This window comes from Phoxinus phoxinus (assembly GCF_949152265.1).
Source record: "Phoxinus phoxinus genome assembly, chromosome: 18".
Lineage (NCBI taxonomy): Eukaryota > Metazoa > Chordata > Actinopteri > Cypriniformes > Leuciscidae > Phoxinus > Phoxinus phoxinus.
Genome location: NC_136893.1, coordinates 3,359,743 through 3,377,153, shown reverse-complemented (window position 1 = coordinate 3,377,153; position 17,411 = coordinate 3,359,743). Strand labels below are relative to the sequence as shown.

General features: G+C 37.3%; 2 protein-coding genes across 3 annotated transcripts in view; one reads left to right on the top strand and one right to left on the bottom strand.

Annotated features, from left to right (window-relative positions):
• LOC306986409 (uncharacterized protein) overlaps positions 1-17,179 on the top strand; it is a 242,215-nt gene extending 225,036 nt beyond the window's left edge. The window contains exon 11 of the mRNA XM_079589616.1: positions 16,997-17,179. Coding sequence (XP_079445742.1) covers positions 16,997-17,136 — 140 coding nt within the window. The 3' untranslated portion in view covers positions 17,137-17,179. The remainder of the gene's footprint in view (positions 1-16,996) is intronic.
• LOC306986412 (uncharacterized protein) lies at positions 1,709-8,973 on the bottom strand. Of its 2 annotated transcripts, XM_079589620.1 has the most exons (7): positions 8,855-8,973; positions 8,446-8,769; positions 7,741-7,868; positions 6,186-6,230; positions 4,342-4,503; positions 2,912-4,199; positions 1,709-2,779 (listed from the first exon to the last, which is right to left on the bottom strand). In XM_079589620.1, the coding sequence occupies exons 1-5, from the start codon at positions 8,895-8,897 to the stop codon at positions 4,381-4,383; spliced, it is 663 nt and encodes a 220-aa protein (XP_079445746.1). In that variant the 5' UTR covers positions 8,898-8,973; the 3' UTR covers positions 1,709-2,779; positions 2,912-4,199; positions 4,342-4,380. The 2 variants fall into 2 exon arrangements, with proteins under 2 accessions (XP_079445746.1, XP_079445747.1); XM_079589621.1 differs by lacking the exon at positions 1,709-2,779 and having other exon boundaries at positions 3,306-4,199; positions 4,342-4,534.
• Positions 17,180-17,411: the final 232 nt, after the last annotated feature.

Sequence of the window (17,411 nt, the reverse complement as noted above, 5' to 3'; positions counted from 1 at the left end):
TTTTTGTTTTGAGAGGAAAAAATTAGAGCCTGTCATACTGTGCACTTTATAAAATGTGTATATTACAGTGGGTGCATAAAAAAGTTCTCAAAAAATATTTCAGTCTGTTTTTGATTTAACTTAATGTTCATATTATTCTGGCAGATGTGCAAAGCATTGAATGTTATATGAAAGGCATGCATTGATTCTGTCTGGTTTTATTGATGATAGGAAGAAAAATAAATGATTAACTGCCCTATTTTGCACTTTGTCTCATTAAGTATAAATTGTGTACACTGTAATGATGAGAATATGAAAACAATGAGATGCCCTGTCAACTCTTCCTTTCTCATTTCACGTCTGCATTTTACTTATTGTCAACAACAGGTAAATAAAAAATATTGTGCTTTGTCAAATACTGTATCTGTATCTCTTTTAAATAGTAAAGTGGAAGCTTAACTGACCTTAAAAATGGTCATACATATTTTGTTAATGCATAAATTCTCTTTGTGATATATGAACTACATGGGCCTAATGTTTATTGGGTCACAGGGATTTATCGACTTTAAAATGTGGGTCCCCAGAAAAAAAGTTTGGGAAACACTGGTCTATATGATGAACGGTCCAGCACTGGGTCAAGGCAACAGTTAAAGTCTCCCCCAAGTTTAAGAGAATGTGAGTTTAGATCAGGAATAAGAGAGAGAGTATGTTTAAAAAAACACACACATCATCAAAATTTGGAGCATAAAAGTTAGCTAAAGTTACATTCTTATTGCATAGCATGCCTACAACAACTATATAACGGCCATTGTTATCTGATATAATATCATTTGGTACAAAGGGTACATTTGTATTAATCAAAATAGCCACACCTCTTGCCCTTGCCTGGAAAGAAGAATGAAAAATCTGCCCCTTCCAACCACGATTGAGGTGATTGTGATCGCCGATGCATAAATTGGTTTCTTGCAAGAAAGCAACCTCTGCTTTGAGCTGTCGAAGATGAGCAAGAACTCTGTTTCTCTTAACTGGATGGTTTAAGCCCTTGACAATCCAACTCAAAAATCTCCACTCTCTACCCATTAGAGTATCTATTAGAAGTCTGTGATCGAAGAGTGAAAATAAAATAATTACAAAAAGTAAAATAACATAACATCAACAAAAGAACAGCAAACATAAAAGTCGTGAGGTCAGCACGACGCCATCCCATACAGAAACCCAACCCACCCACAAAATCAACCCAACCCTCAAAGAACATTAAGATGACAATAAAACTACCCACTAGAACAAAAACTAAGTGTTCTGAACACTTCCTTATTTCGCCTTACCTTATATAATCCTCAATCCCTTAAATCAAAGTATCCTCATTATACAACACATAGATAGCATTACAGTATCAAATAGTACGCTTAACATACGAGCAGACCCATGGCATAACGATCCTTGGATCATACTTAAACATTTGACCAATTTAATGATCACTGGGGCAAAATCAAAATAAATGAGAATGTATATAAAAAAAATATATATATATAATAAAAAAATTCACCTAAAGTAAACTAAAATTGCAATCAAACTTTTGCAAGCAGTATTTGTGATTGCACTAAAAAATTTAAAAATTAAATAGACGAGATGCATCCTACAACAAATCTAATTCAACGGTGGTATCAAATACCACAGCACCAGTCAGTCATTAGAAACTTAGAAATGACCGCATGATGTAAAACACTTTCCATTGAACAGCAAACCGTTTATATAATGTCAGAGAGCTCAGTGAAATCTAGCGTAACGTTAGTTAAGTCAATGTTGTACAGCGGGCTCCATCGTGAAATAAAAAGTAAATAAAGTCTTAAGCCCCACCGATCAGGTTTATTGAACGGCCGTTATAGCACTAAGTGGCACTACGGTGAGCCGTCAAAAATTCCTTGGCCTCATCCAACGATGCAATCATCTTTTGCTCACCTTCCTTAGTCAGGATCCTCAGCCTTGCGGGGAAAAGGAGGGATGGCTTAAATCCAAGATTGTACAGCTCTGCTATTACCCCTCGATATTGAGCGCGCTGTTCCAGAACTTCCGGACTGTAGTCATCGTAAATGGCGATCGAGTTGCCACGGTACTGCAAGGATCCTCTTCTTTTACGAGCCTCACGTATCACCGCCTCCTTGATCTGATACCGATGAAAACAAACTATTACCGCTCTCAGCCTCCCTCCCTGTTTCATCTTAGCGATCAGAGCCCGATGAGCCCTGTCAAGTTCCGAAGGAGACGGCAAGAGACCTCGCCATGAGCCGTGATCGCGCCGTCTTTACTTGCATCTTTCTTCGCATGCTTGGTTGATTTGGATGCCATTTTCTGCTTCCGTGTATATTAAACTTGTTATCTCATTACATTCGGAGAAAATAAACCGGTAGAGGATTATAAACTGATAAAATAGAAGATTAGTACAGGGAGCACGAGGTAGACGCGTCTACTCCATTCGCATCCAAAACCGGAAGTCCAGTTAGTTTTGTTTCTCATCTGATAGAGTCAGTGCAGTCTGACTAATATTATGACTGAATATCAGTCATTTACGCCCCAACTGAGCAAGCCATAGGCGACAGTGGCAAGGAACCAAAACTCCATAAAGTGACAGTAATGGAGAAATAAACCTTGGGAGAAACCAGACTCAGTCGGGGGTGCCAGTTCTCCTCTGGACTAAATTAATGAACACCGTGTTTTAAGCCGAAATATGTGCACTGATATTTTTAAAACATTTTGCATCCAGTTTCTTCAGCTTGAAGATCAGTATGTGTCACGCTGGCATCTGGTGGAAAAGTACGAGTTACAGTCCATGCAGTAGACAACTGGCTTATCAATGGACGTTGGCAATGATCTTGCTACTTGTTAAAACTGCGCTGGACCAGTCAAAACTGGTCCTAGAATGACGCATTCATACCTGGCAATAATGATCTGTATACCGAGGATTTGTCTAGTCAAGGAGGTCTGCGCTGGCCGTGAAGTGCTGCGTTGTCTCTCGGTACAACTCCACCATCTGGTCTGGATACGGACTGGATACGGTTGACTATGGTAACCTCGGGAAAAGGGTGAGACAGACAGACAGACTAATATTAGCATCTATGCCATTCCTCTTTTGATTTAACAACCCAGTTACCATAGGCATCTACCATGATTTTTGTATTCTATGTATTATCAATATGACCAGAATTTTGTCCAGAGTAAACCACTTAGGCAGAGGAAGTGTTACTAGTGTTACATTTCTGAAGAGGAAAATGTAGATAGAATGTAAAGTAGTTGCTCTGGTTTTTGATTTAAATGATTTTGTTCCATTGTTGTGCTTGTTGTTGATCTCGTATGTTACCTCTGGACTCGGGACGAGGACGGGGACAGGAGACTCAGGCGTGGCTGTTTTTGGTATTGAGGAACAAAGCTCTCTAGACATGTGAAGATGGCCTCTCGCCAGTCCACAGACACTGATGTCACATGGCAAACTGACCCCACCACCAAATAACTTGTAACATTTTTGGCTGTTTACTTGTCACTCGTAGCACTTTATCAAGGCATATGATAGGCTGTAAATGATCAAGGGATGGCGCACACTTAAGGGTTGTCCATGCAACCAAACTTGTTATGTTCATGCATTTAAGTGAAACTATCTAGCACGCCATCTTTAGGATTTTATGTTTGAACTAGCGTTTTTGTAGTAGCTCTGTATATTTCTATGGAACTATTTCCTTTTGGACTAGACTCATACTTAGGTTTACCAATAACCTAGTATTTATCTACCTAGTCTTTTCATATTCTTTACTCATGTTAAAGGTAGAAATCCAAACAGTAAATCGAATCTTTTTTATTAATAAAACTTTATTTAAGCACAAGTGATATTAATGATCCATCTTCGAGCTCCTCATCCAGTGCGACCGACGCCACGGGTTCACAAGCTTTTCGTTTCATTTTAAAGATGTACCATGAGTTCCCATAAAGCGATAATCATCGAGAGTGCGACCGTTGGTGCGGGTACACTCATGTTAAATTTTCGCCGTCTTTCATTTCACAATACATGCACGGCCCGATGTTTCAAGATGGGCAGAATACAGGGGTATGTTTGCCAGTTGACTGCTTTGAATGCCAAGATAATTAAGTTTTTAAAACAAGTAAAACTAAGTTACTTAACTTCCCAGCAGGTTTGAAGTGGCACAAGGAGTTACTTTTTTCATAATCTTGGCCTGTGAAGAAAAAAATAACTTAACTTGATTTATCAGTGTGGGCTAAGGGGCAAAGACAGACACATCCTTTATGATATCAAAATGTAACATGAGTTATGTAATGTTCTGATAATCAAACATTGCATTTGTGGTAGAAACTTACCGGTGTCTGCCATCCATTCAGATTCTTCCTTCTATCCTGTCATCCATTCTGGCCGAATTCCAATGTCTCTTCATCCACTTTCAACGCTTCCCTCTCTCCCAAATCTCCGTTTTCTAATGTCTTTAACTCCATTGGGCTCTCTGTGCTAGTAATTTTGTAAATCTGTAAATTTACACCAAGAGAAATAATAGATCTTTTTAAGGAAGTAAATAAAGGAGTCAAAATAGACACACACACACACAATTCGTTCAAGCACCTGTGTGCGTGTGTGCGTGTGTGCGTGTGTGCGCGTGTGCGTGTGTGCGTGTCTATTTTGACTCCTTTATTTACTTCCTTAAAAAGATCTATTATTTCTCTTGATGTAAATTTATCAGTATACTACGGGAAGTGTTACAACAATATAACAAAAATTTGACAATATGCATTTTGGATGTGGAAAAATCAACAATTTTACAGAATTTTAATGGTAGTACTACTATATATAATGATGAATATATTGTATTATATTAATGCAATTTGTTGGTTTTGATGTCAAAGGAAAGGTCTGATTTTAACAGTTAATTAAAATTAATTATTTTACTGGATAATCATGTACTGCCATTACATCTTTTTTAATTCACAATAATTGACAACACTTTTTAAACTGACAATATTTTAACTTTTTAAATGCATGTAGTAAGCCACAGCTGAACTGCAGAATTATGATAGACACATAAGCTTCTACTCTAAGCAGAATCATGAATATATTTGTATTCTGGTGTCACCATTGCCCTGTGCATTGGTGACCAGGACCAAGTCTAAGCTAATTTAAGTCCACCCCTTATTTAATACAAAATTTAGCACTGTCATGAACAGTACTGTTGTAGCCAATTTTTATACGTGTTATACGTTTTTTTTTGTTAGTGTTAAGTTGGATAGGAGTGACGCTCTTCCACCTGCACACCAGGGGGCATAGGTAGGGCTTCACAGTGGTTACGGAGACTACATAAGGAAGTCACAGGTGGATAGCGACAGGGAATTACGATCTGGGGGAGCCACACAGTTTTTCAACCGTGCATGCGTGCATGTGTGGATGTTCGTGATGAATTTTGTCATGTTCAGCTGTTAGCATCATGTTTACTGTTGCTTGCATATGTACGAGCTCAGTTTACATCAGCAATGCAAGCAGCAGTGTCTGTAAGTAATTCTACTCTGCATAAAATAAAGTGTTAATCGAATGCCGTGGCAGACCTGATTTCTTGCACCATTACGCGTTGGAGACGACTTCAAATTCCCTCAAGTGGCTTTTTTTGTGGTACGATCGCCACTACAAGTACCTTTTTTTTTCTTTTTTTTATCATGTCTTAGAAATAATTTTTTGTTACAATTAAATGTTTTACTCTATTTTGTCTATATTTAAAATATCATAAGAGTATAAGAGTTCAGTATTGTGTATCAAATTGAATGTGTGAGTAGTTCTATACTCTATACTCAAGCAGTGAGTATACGAACGTTTTAGGGGAAATATGTGTCTTGAAATTAAAAATATACACAGTATCTTGAGATGTAGTATTTGTGGTATAAATTAATGCACACCCAAATTGTGGCAGCCATGTATTTACCACCTCAGTATATGCATTCATTTTCAATAATTCATTAGTCTGCTCTCAATTCAAGATTGCATGAAATTTGTCAAAAAACACTGGAAAAGTTGTTTTTTTAAATGCACAATATAAGCACTCCATTCTCATGAACATACAGTAGCTGATAAGGAGCGACTAAAATGATAATGTTTGTCGGAGCCATAGCCTTGAGGGCAGTGCTCTGACAGATTCTGTATACGCATTTGCATATGTAATACTTACATTTCTGCTATTTGGAGGACCAGTTTTCTTCCTGCAGGACTTCACCTGAAGCAAGGACAAATATTATAAAATGGTTAAAAAGTCTATTAAGAAATCTTATTTAGTCATTTCTTGGGTGATGATCAAAAATGTTCTTATCTCTTTGCAAATTCAACACTGCCAATTGTTCTCTTTTCAGTGCTTTGGACAGTGACACTGAACTTTTAAAGAGTTGTTTCAAGTTGTTGTTACTGTTTTAAGTCAACTGTTTCAAAAATAGGTTTGCTTGACCTCAACTACAATACAAAATCATCTCTTGTCTTTGAAGATGAGGAGATATTGGAGAAATTATTTGTAATTATGTAATTATGCTGAATTATAATATCTGCTCGCCATGCTAGCATACTAACAAGGAATACATTTTTGAATGAATTTAAAATCCCTGACCAATCCCTAGTCATTTTCATGGCTTGTTTTTTTCCCATAACCGGACACTATTGACCTTTACATTTATTCTTAGGACTTAAATCTACACAATGAGGTCCATAATAATTATGGTGAACCATTATCCTTCTGTCCTGAGCAATACTTTTAATTAATGATACGAATAGTTTGTCCAAAAATGAAAAGTCTGTTTACATTTATTTACTCAACTTTATGTAATTCCAAACCTATACGACTTTCTCTCTTCTGTTGTGTTTTGACATACAGAATGTTTTGACAGAATGTCTGTATGTTTTGTTCAAAACATACAGAACTTTGACTTCTGTATGTTTTGTGTACAAGCGCATGGCCTGTTTGGGCCATGTGCTTGTGTTGTCTCGTTATGTAACCCCGCCCCCTTATTATCCTCGTCTTGTCATTATTACCTAGTCAGTGTCACCTGTTCCCCTCATTAGTTTCTCCCTTTTTAATCCCCATGTGTTTGCTGTCCTGTGCCGGTTCACTGTCAATCATTGCGTGTTAATCTCTGTGACAGTCTTGTGAGTACTTTGTCTGTATCCTGTTTAATGAGAATTGTTAGTTTGTGTTGCTGTTTGTTAGTCTAGTTATCAGTCAAGTCTTAGTGTAGTTTGTCTTTGCTTTTGCCCTCCAGTCCTGTTTTGCCCCCTCGTGGGTTTTGTTTTCTATTCTTGTCATTAATAAACCCTGTGTGTTTGGCAAACTGTCTGCGATTGGGTTCGTTCCTGAACAGTCATAACCGTTCCAGATATTGTGAAGTCACTGGTTCTTGTATTCCATGACCAATTGTGACATGTCATGTTTGAATGTTTAAAGTGTAAAAGGTGAATTTATTTATTTATTTTTTATATCTTAAATTTCCATCCGTTTCCTCAAACTAAGTGATTAAGGACACTTTGAATATAACATGGTTATATATGGACCATTTTTGTGGTACTTTGTACTTTTTGAAGCTTGTCAGTTAGGGTCCACATTCAAAGTGTCTTTTGTGGTTTAGGAAAGAAAGTCATAAAAGTTTGGAACAACATGAGAGGGAGTAAATTATGACCATTTATATTTTTGTGTGAACTCCTTTAAAAAAATCTTCAACAACACAGATTTTGACTGTCCTTACCTTTTTGTAAATGCACAGCCCGATTATCAACATGATGAACAGTCCGATAACTGCACCTGCAATTATCCCCTTATCTGAGCTGGGAGAAGCATCAGTAAGTTCAGTGCTGGTTGAAGTGTTGGTAGTTTCTATAACGAACAAGGAACAAAAACAGTTAAGAGTTCAAAATCAATTCAATCAATGAAACTCAATCAGCTTGGTCTGCTATTTATTAGTTTTCCTGTTAGTTAATATGTAATGGCCACATATGGTTAATGTACAAGAAGGTAAACCTACTCAAGAGAACACCACAGATAAACAGGAAGTAATCAAACATGTGTAGGCCTACTTTATTAAATAAGAAAATACTGTAGGCTACTGTAAAAACACTGCTCTCGTCAGTTCTGCTGAACATTAATGCATCAATAGGTTGACAGAACCGAGGAACATGGAGATGGATAACCAGATAAACGGACAAATGGCATAACCAGTTAACATGAAGTATCCTTGAGATCGCTGATAGAACTGTCACTGGTTCAATCACTCATCACATAATATTTTGGCATGCGATTCTAAGTAACACATATTTGAACGTAGGCTATAGCCTACTTCTTTGTGATATAATGAACACATTCCATTGGCTGTGTGCGTTTATATGCTATATGGCCAAAAATGTAGGCTACAGTGAAATTACTTGGTCTGCATAAAATTGAAGAAATTGCTTACGGTTAAAGTCGACAGTAAAATTGCTAAATTCGACAGCATTTTTCTCATGATCATCGTCAAAGAAAATCTTTGCTTCGCAAAAGCACGAATCATAACTATCGTTGGTGATAGTTAGACATAATTTATCCTGGTCCTTTTCCAGTGACACTCCGGACTTGTTCATTTTTCGACAGCTGGGCGAATCATTACAATACTGTGCAATCAGAGTTTCGTTCATGTCGTTTTCTTTCTGACAGCTGACTCTGATTTGACTGGCGTTGCACCATTCAGGCAAAAAGCATAGACGAAACTGTCCTGTCATTGCTTCCGACATCTCAACTGCACCTGTCAAAATATATATTTATTTGCACTTTAAGTAATCAAGTAAGTAATAACGATCCGGAACTGTGTCAACTATTAAAACACTTACTTGTGAGAAAGACTGACACTGTGTCTGTGATGAAGACGGGCATCTTTGTTGCGGTTTCGGGACGATTAGGCTACACAGGTAACTGTAGGCTACTAAGGCGTGTCACTGTCAGAGGTTACTAACTCCGCTGATGATTTGCATAGGCGAGATCTTCATCTGATTGGCTGAAAACCAAATGACGCCAAACTTTTGTCAGGTAACTGGATGTTGTGTTGCACATGACTTACTGTAAAACATACCTTTGGAATTCCAGTGTCTAATCTGTGTGTGTGTGTGTGTGTGCGCGCGCGCGTGCGTGCGTGCGTGCGTGTGTCACAGACAGAATTCAAATTAATTTTTTTGTCTAGGTTTTGATCAACAGCATTATCAGAAATACATTCCACTTAGAAATTGTTGTTCTGGACAAAGTTTGGCCACTATATTTCGCTTCACACAGCATCATTTGCATGCCCCTCTGATGATAATACAGCAATCCATGCAAGTTAGATCTCATAGATTCACTCATATCAAAATAATTTTTTGTTGAATGTGTTGTCATATTTCATGAGAGACACTGTAAACATACAGCGACTTCTGCATGTTCTCTGAATCATATAAACATCTGGAATGGTGAATATGAGGCCAATCAGACTATTGATGTTGCTGTCAACAGTCAATCCATTTAATCCATCAATTGTTTCCAGTCATTTTTTTTCTTTCTTTTTTCAATTGTACTCAAAACTCTGTAAAATGACAAACAATGTGTACATTTACAAAGTTGGCTGTTGTTATGTCATTGATGGCAAATTACAGTAATTATCTTTTGTAATACTGAAATATACTGTATTTATTTATACAGTATTTTTCTGTTTTCTTAAATTACTTTCAAATGTATGTACAATTATAATTTGCTAAATCAAATAATAGTTTGCAAAATCACCACCAGATGGCGCAAATGGACAGTTGTGGCATCATTGCTCTGAAAAAAAAATCAAATGAAATGACAAAATAACAATTATTTTACAGTTATTTCCTGAATTATTACGATCAAATATCTTGACTGTAAATAAAAAAATCTTTAAAAAAAACAGTGAGATGACTGACAGCAAGAAAACATCAAACACTAACAGATCTCTCAATACTGCATCTTCACTTATTACAATCCAGTTTGACTTTATTCTTTCATACTAATGTTCTTATTGGAAATTCACAAAAGATTAGATGTTTTATTGAGAATAATAAAGTTTGAAGTCACCATTATGGAGATCAGAGTTTCTCTTTCTTTTTTTCTTGACCCTTGACTTTTTAATATTGTTTTTTTTTCTCTGGCTGCTTTAACTGTGTGTTTTTAAAGTTATTGTTATGGCAAAAGTGCAAGAGAAATTAAAGATGTCTACTTATTGATGATATAATCCTCGTGTGGCCTGATATCTCATATCATCCTGTGTGTGTGTGTGTGTGTGTGTGTGTGTGTGTGTGTGTGTGTGTGTGTGTGTGTCATTATACATTGATTTGAGCTGTGTATTTTAAACACAGAAAAGGACAACGAGAAACAACGTATGAATCTCAACAATTATTTATTTTTAGAGTAGCTTGTTTTGTTTTGAGTTATCTGAATACTTTGCACCATTGTTGAGATTCATACGCGGTTTATTGATGTCTGGGTGTGTCTACATGATCCTGTCAAAAAAATTTACTTGCATAATGACTTTATAAAATCAAAAGCACTGCAGGATTTTATGCAGTAGTATTGTAGAGCTACAAAACGCAATGCGAAATTAATAACTAACATTATATTAAATTATGTAACCAGAGATAAGTGATTCAGGCCACTACAGATAGAGATCTAGAGATCTAGTGTTTAATGTTCTGTTGGGATATAAATGGTTTCTGTTGTCTGATTTAGAAAATACTGATGTTATGCTGCATGCTGTTTTATTTAAAGGTAATAACTGTGTAATAACTAACACAGTGATGATGTGTATATTACATTAGCTCATGAGTGATGTTGCTATAGTTCACAGTATTTTACAGAAAAATATTTGATCATAATAATTCAGGAAATACCTGTAAATAATTTCTCATTTAAATTCAAGTTAGGATATTTAAACTTCCTGAGGGGGAGGGGGGGGGGGGGGGCTGGTGGGTAGATTTATTAATAGATGAAATTATTAGTGAAAAGCTGTGATTAAATTGTTCTTTGTTGAGACGTTTTTAGGTAACATCTGATCCTGTGGTCAGTGTGTCACTTCCTGATGAAAGTCATCGAGACTTTAAATCTTCACTGGATGTTCATCAGATCAGGTTGCGGTTCATCATCAAGAGCTTCAACACAACTTATAATACCTGATAATTGTTCATAATGTCCATCAGCATCTGGATTTTCATCGTGTTTTTCATCAGTGTGGAGGGTAGGATAAATCTTTTAAATATATTTTATTGATTCACGTTGTTTAAGTGGATGTATTGAAAAGCATTTTCTGAAACCTCAACATAGAAAGTTTCATGGGTTATTCTGGAGAAACAAAACTTATTGAGGAATGAAAAAAAATATTTATTTTTGGTTTTATATGTAGAACTTTTGTCACAAGTTTCATGTAAAACTCAATAGTTAATTCTGTGGATGTGGTCATGAGAGTGGCATAAAGTAAATATAGAATTATGATAAAAGCATATCGGGGATTGTGATACGACCATTTCCTGCCACAGCTTTTTTTTAGGTTTCCTTTTTACTTTTTGTATTGAACGCTTTAACAGCATAGTAAGTTTACAGCAGCGTTATTATAGTTTTTAATTTAGTTTTTATTTCCATTTTATTTTCAGTATGACTTTTTAGTTTAGGTTTGTTTGTTTTTACTTCTTCAATGTAATTTTTAGAATTAATGGATATTATTTCAATAGTGTTAATGATATTGTTAACTAGTGTCATGTGTAATTAAGGCAGTGCATCAAAAAAATTTAATTAATTTGTGTTCGTTTTTGTTATTGTTTGTTTGTTTTTAGACTCCATAAAATGTTTCAACATAATTCCATACAGCAATTTTTTTTTAAACAAATATGTTAAATATTCATTATGCAACAATAACATTTCAAACCTCTTTGTCACATGACCTCACTATATTGTGTTTAATTTACCAAGTATCATCTTTTAAATATAAAGAAGCCATTATCATTTTTATGTAATTTTGTGAAAAATGCCTTTGTATATGTAAAAATCAGTTGTTACTCCGTTTATATGCCAGACTAAAAATCATATGAAAAATGTCATATTTTAACAGGTATTCTATGTTTACAGAAAAAATAATACAGTATTGCTTATGACTGTATGCAAGTTATAGTTAAGGCGGGCGTACACGGTGCGAGTTCGGACACTCGGGAGGTCGTGAGATATTGCACACGTTACGAGTCAGTTAAACTGATAATCGCGTCAAAGCAGCTGGTACACGGCACGACTGTCCTCCTGCACGAATTTTATCCCGAGCTGGCGGTTAAACCTATTTTTTTACAGTCTATGGGTTAAACACAGTCTCTGTGAGAGCTTTCAATGTTTCAGGCAATAGCTTCAGATAGAAAAATGACAGAAATGTGTGTGCAAATGCAGATACTGTAACAGTAGCCATTCCGTTCAACATAAAAACATGAGAGAGAGAGAGAGAGAGAGTGTGTGTGTGTGTGTGTGTGTGTGTGTGTGTGTGTGTGTGTGTGTGTGTGACAGTGTATGCGCACGCTGTGTGGTTGCTGCCACTGAGGTATAGCCCCATCGATCTAGGCGGTTGTGTATGATTTGGCAATAGGGGACAGCTGGTGAAAATCGGGCCGACTCCCCGAATTTTTTAAACATGTTTAAAAATGATCGGGAGGTCGGGGAGGTGCTCATAACGTGCTCGGCTCGGCTCGTAATTCCTCTCACACGCTGCGAGCCGCGACCATGCGAGCATCACCGATTTGCACTCGATTTCTCCCGAGTGAAAAAATTATCTGCGAGCTCGTAAAACAGCAAAAAATCGCACCGTGTACGCCCGCCTTTATAGGAAGTATCAGGCGTTCCACGTTTGGGGTTTGTAGGCCTTTGTTTTATTGTAGCTTTAGTTTGTATCTAATTAGTTTTAAAATGCTTTATGCTTTAGTGACTGGCGAGTGGGACGAGTTAAAGATTGTGATGGAGGGAGATGTTCTCACTCTGCAAACTCGAGACGCTGAGCTTGAGAGTCTCAGAGAAGCAACATGGCTGTTAGAAAGGGGAGATCGAAGGGTCCGTATCGCGCAGATGTATCGCGGTCATGCGCCTTTTTATGAGGAGACGCTGACTGGCAGAGTGAACATGGACCCAAAGACTGGAGCCCTGACCATCTGGACCATCAGCACCGGCGACTCTGGACTCTATGAAGTTTCTCTCCATAGTGGATCCATACATACGAGAAGGTTCAAAGTTGATGTTTATGGTAAGTTTTATCTGCAGCTGGCACAAAAATATCAAAAACTATCAATAAGGGTGAGGAATGGGTGTCGGTTAATGAGGGAATATCTGCCCCCCTGCGCAAAGTTACCTCCAGATGATGTAGTTTCGACATCTACCGCACGTCTAATGTTGACATCCGTGGGACCTCCGTGTAAGGGTTATTTATAGTCCAATGTGGTCGTTTGTGGACGTCTTTTCAACATCAAATTTAGACAAATTTTTTTACAACTTCTATAACTGTAGTCCCATGTTTCAAAAGGGTGGAGGACGTGTTTTCTGTACCATTGTATTTACATTTATGAATTTGGCAGATGCTTTTTATCCAAAGTGACTGACATTGCTAGCCTAGAAATCTAGACGCACCCTAGCGGCAGCAAATTGTATTGTGCAGCCAGGGCAGTCTAGCAACTCTCCATAGACCTTCTAGCTGCAAAAACCTAAATTGGGTCAGGCCAATCACGTCGTGTATAGAGTAGGCGAGGGCGGGCTTAACATATGACGACAGAGTTGCGACGGCTGCCACTTGAAAACAAAGAATGGCGGCTGCGGATGGAGAACAGCGGTTTTTCGAATCGGCTTTGGCCGCGACTCTGGAGGACTTGGAGTTAAGTTTGTCTTTAAGAAAAGAGCAAAGAACGGCACTTAAGTCATTCTTAAAAAGAGAAGAAGTGTTCTGAGTTTTGCTGGACCGGATCTTTGCCGCTCTGACTTCGTTGCTCTGGTTGGTTGTAGCGCTATCCTATTGCGTGCAGAGGGATTTTGAGACACAACCGTTTATCCCGCCCCTCGGATTAAGCCGCGTCTATGGAGAGTTGCCAGACTAAACATCTTGATGTAAGTCTGGCTTGCCAGGCTATGACATTGCATTACACATTTATATTCCTATCAGTTCTTGCTTTCCCTGGGAATCGAACCCATGATCTTGCGTTGCAAGCTCCAGTTAAACTCCAGGTAAACTCCAGTTATCACCTGGTGCTGAGACAATCAAATGGAGTTTTTGAAAAACGGTCTTAAATAATTATTAATAATCTGTATTCATATGTATTAATCATGTTGATAACAACAATGTTGATATTTGTAAATAAAAAATATTATATATTAATCATGTAAATTTCCTGCACCTGTCATAGACGTCCAAATGACGTCCAAAAATTTACCCATTTCAAAGGTCAAATGTTGAATGTCAATATGACGTCCCAGTTGGGTCATGGTTGGACGTCCAAATTGTGGACCTAGATTGCACGTTGCATAAAGGTCAAAAATTGTTCTCGGACCGACTGACCCAATATAGACATGATCTGCCTGTCCAATAGACGTCTGATGTTTAGTGGGTGTTTGACACGATCACTTAATATTGTGGTCCTGGGGTACCAGTGTTTTTAGAAATGCCCTCGTCACGCAACATATGTTTTTTCCAGACGTAAAAAAGGAGGGGAAGGTAATCGTAATGCTGACTTTATTTATTAAATTTCCGCATGATTTTTTAAATTGTGAACCATGCATGTAGCGTGTGATTAAATGCCCACATTATAAGGTATTACGTCACAAATGTGAGAAAACAGAAATTGTAAGAAAAAAATTGTTAATCAACACTTTGATTAATACATATAAAGCAGTGACAACAAATTGATAATCCATTCAGAAGCCACTATAAGTGCTGAGCTGGTTCCCAGGACAAATCATATTTTTCATTTCATTGTTTCATAAGCAGCCACTGGGCACATTCATGCATTGTTCACCTTCCACCTTCTTTGGTTTCCCTGCCAATTACAATTTAAAGATGATGCTTTTGTGTCTTTTTTTAAAGGGGCTGTTTCTGTACCTACCATCAGGTCACTTAGTGTAAACCAAACTCAAGGTAAGTCCCCCACCTTCTCAGTTTATTAATGTAGCAGACTACATCAATGGTTATGTAACATACTATATGTGAGTTTTATCTTTTCTGTAGGCGAGTTTTATCTTTTTTATACATTTAACTCAATATTGCAGGTCTATAAACTATGGTAACTTTTTAATGTTGTGTTAGCGAACGTCTTCGTCTTGTTGTATTGTGTTAGTTTAGCAATTATAATGTTTTGGTCTACACAACACAAGCATGTAGCATTTGCTAGTTAACCATAACTACAATGCAGACTCAGTCAACTTGCTCTTGAATGTTCATGGACCAGCTTTGATTCAGCCACTAATGAGGAATCTATGTATAAATATCTATGGTTGTTACAGATGATGAATAAGCACTGTTCTTTCGTCCTCACTCTTATAGAAATCAGTTTGTTTGGCTCACTGATTCATTTTATTGACAATACAACTGGGAAGTCAGATTCATTTCAGTGAATCACCCAGACATCAAATTAGTGTCGGCCCAGATCTAGGCAATTTGTTCAGATAGTTCATGCCAAAAAAAATGATGCTTGTGTGGCATTTATATCAGTTTTGCAGTACAACTTAAATTCTGCTGTTCTTCACTGTGTTGTTGACAGTCATATAGTTCAGGTTAAATGTACAAACCCTGAGGCTGCTAAATAAACCGACAACAACATATTTTTACACTTTTAATTACAATACCACAGTGAAACCACAGTCATCAAAGGACAAAACAAACACAATATCAAAAAGAAAATGGTAAAAGACAACAAAAGAAAAGGCACCCACTCCCTGAGAAGCTGACAGTAAACCATGAACATTAAAACAAGGACACCACAGGCAGGAAACAAAGCAAACTACTACATAGAGTAACAACAATGCCACGCCTAAAGGTGCATTGTGTAATATTAAAGAAGGATCTGTTGACAGAAATGCAATATCATATACATAACTCTGTTTTGAGTGGTTTATAAAGACCTTACACAATGAACCGTTATGTTTTAATTACCTTAGAATGAGCCATTTCTATCTACACACACCGCGGGTCCACATACATTGAAATTCGGCGACATGTTTCTACGGTGGCCCTAAACGGACAAACGCGTTTTGTCACTATGTTGTTCTTCGTGCGAAGAAGCTATAACTTAAGTCAGCGAATAAAACACTGACACAATGATGAACAAGTAACATTTGCAATAACATCGTCTTCTGTTGGGTGCTATTCGCAACCTCACCACTAGATGCCGCTAAAAACTACAGTGCACAATCGGTTAATCGACATCAATTTCAACCACAGGAATTTAACTACCTTTATCATTCCTTTATCTAGGGATGAGTAATGTGTCATAGTGGCAATGGAGAGAAAGCTGTGCTGTTTAACACTCCTGACCCCTGAATCTCAGCTGCAAGAGCCTGTAAAGGTTCTCAAAAATGTTCTGAATTAATCTCATAACAGATGTCCATAGGTACATCACTGTGGCCACAGAAGACATGCTCTGCACTCTGCTCTGTGAGGAATGATCGAGACGTGTCCATCTCATGGTATAAAGGGAGTGAAATGATGATCCAGACCAGCAATCCTGATCTCAACATCATCCTCAGTTTACCATTAGAGCTTCATTATAATGATTCAGAGATCTACAGCTGCACGACTGCAAATCCAGTGAGCAACAAGAGCGTCCGTCTTCACATGAGAGAGATCTGCACACGACATGAAGGTATTAAACTAATTTACCACAAAACTCTCTTCCTGCCGCAGTGACCTCGTGCAGCTTCTGTTTTTCCACAAACAAAGACATATGATGTGACTGATGTTTATGAATAAGTCTCTTCTGTTTAAGATTGTCTGGATCATTGTGGCGGCACTGAGGCTCTGATTCGACTGGTTCTGTCTGGTCTGGTGGGAATCGCCACTGTTGTATTTCTGGTTGATCATGTGAGGATCTGCTCAGCTCAGAGAAGAGATGCTGCTTCTGTGTGATGATGATACTTCCATGAGATGGCACAATGACCTTGTCTTCTAGTGATAACCCTTATGAAAAAGAAGTATACTTAATGTTCAAGTATATTTTTAAGTTTACTTTAAGTATAGTAATGTCAATGTACTATAGTAAAGTGAACATAACATGCTTGTATAATTTACTATTTACATATAATTTTTGCACTTTAAAGTATACTACTATGTTCCTAGGTATTATTATTTTTATACTGGCCAAGAGTACTCGCTGCAATTGAAGAAAAAAAACAGCAAATAGA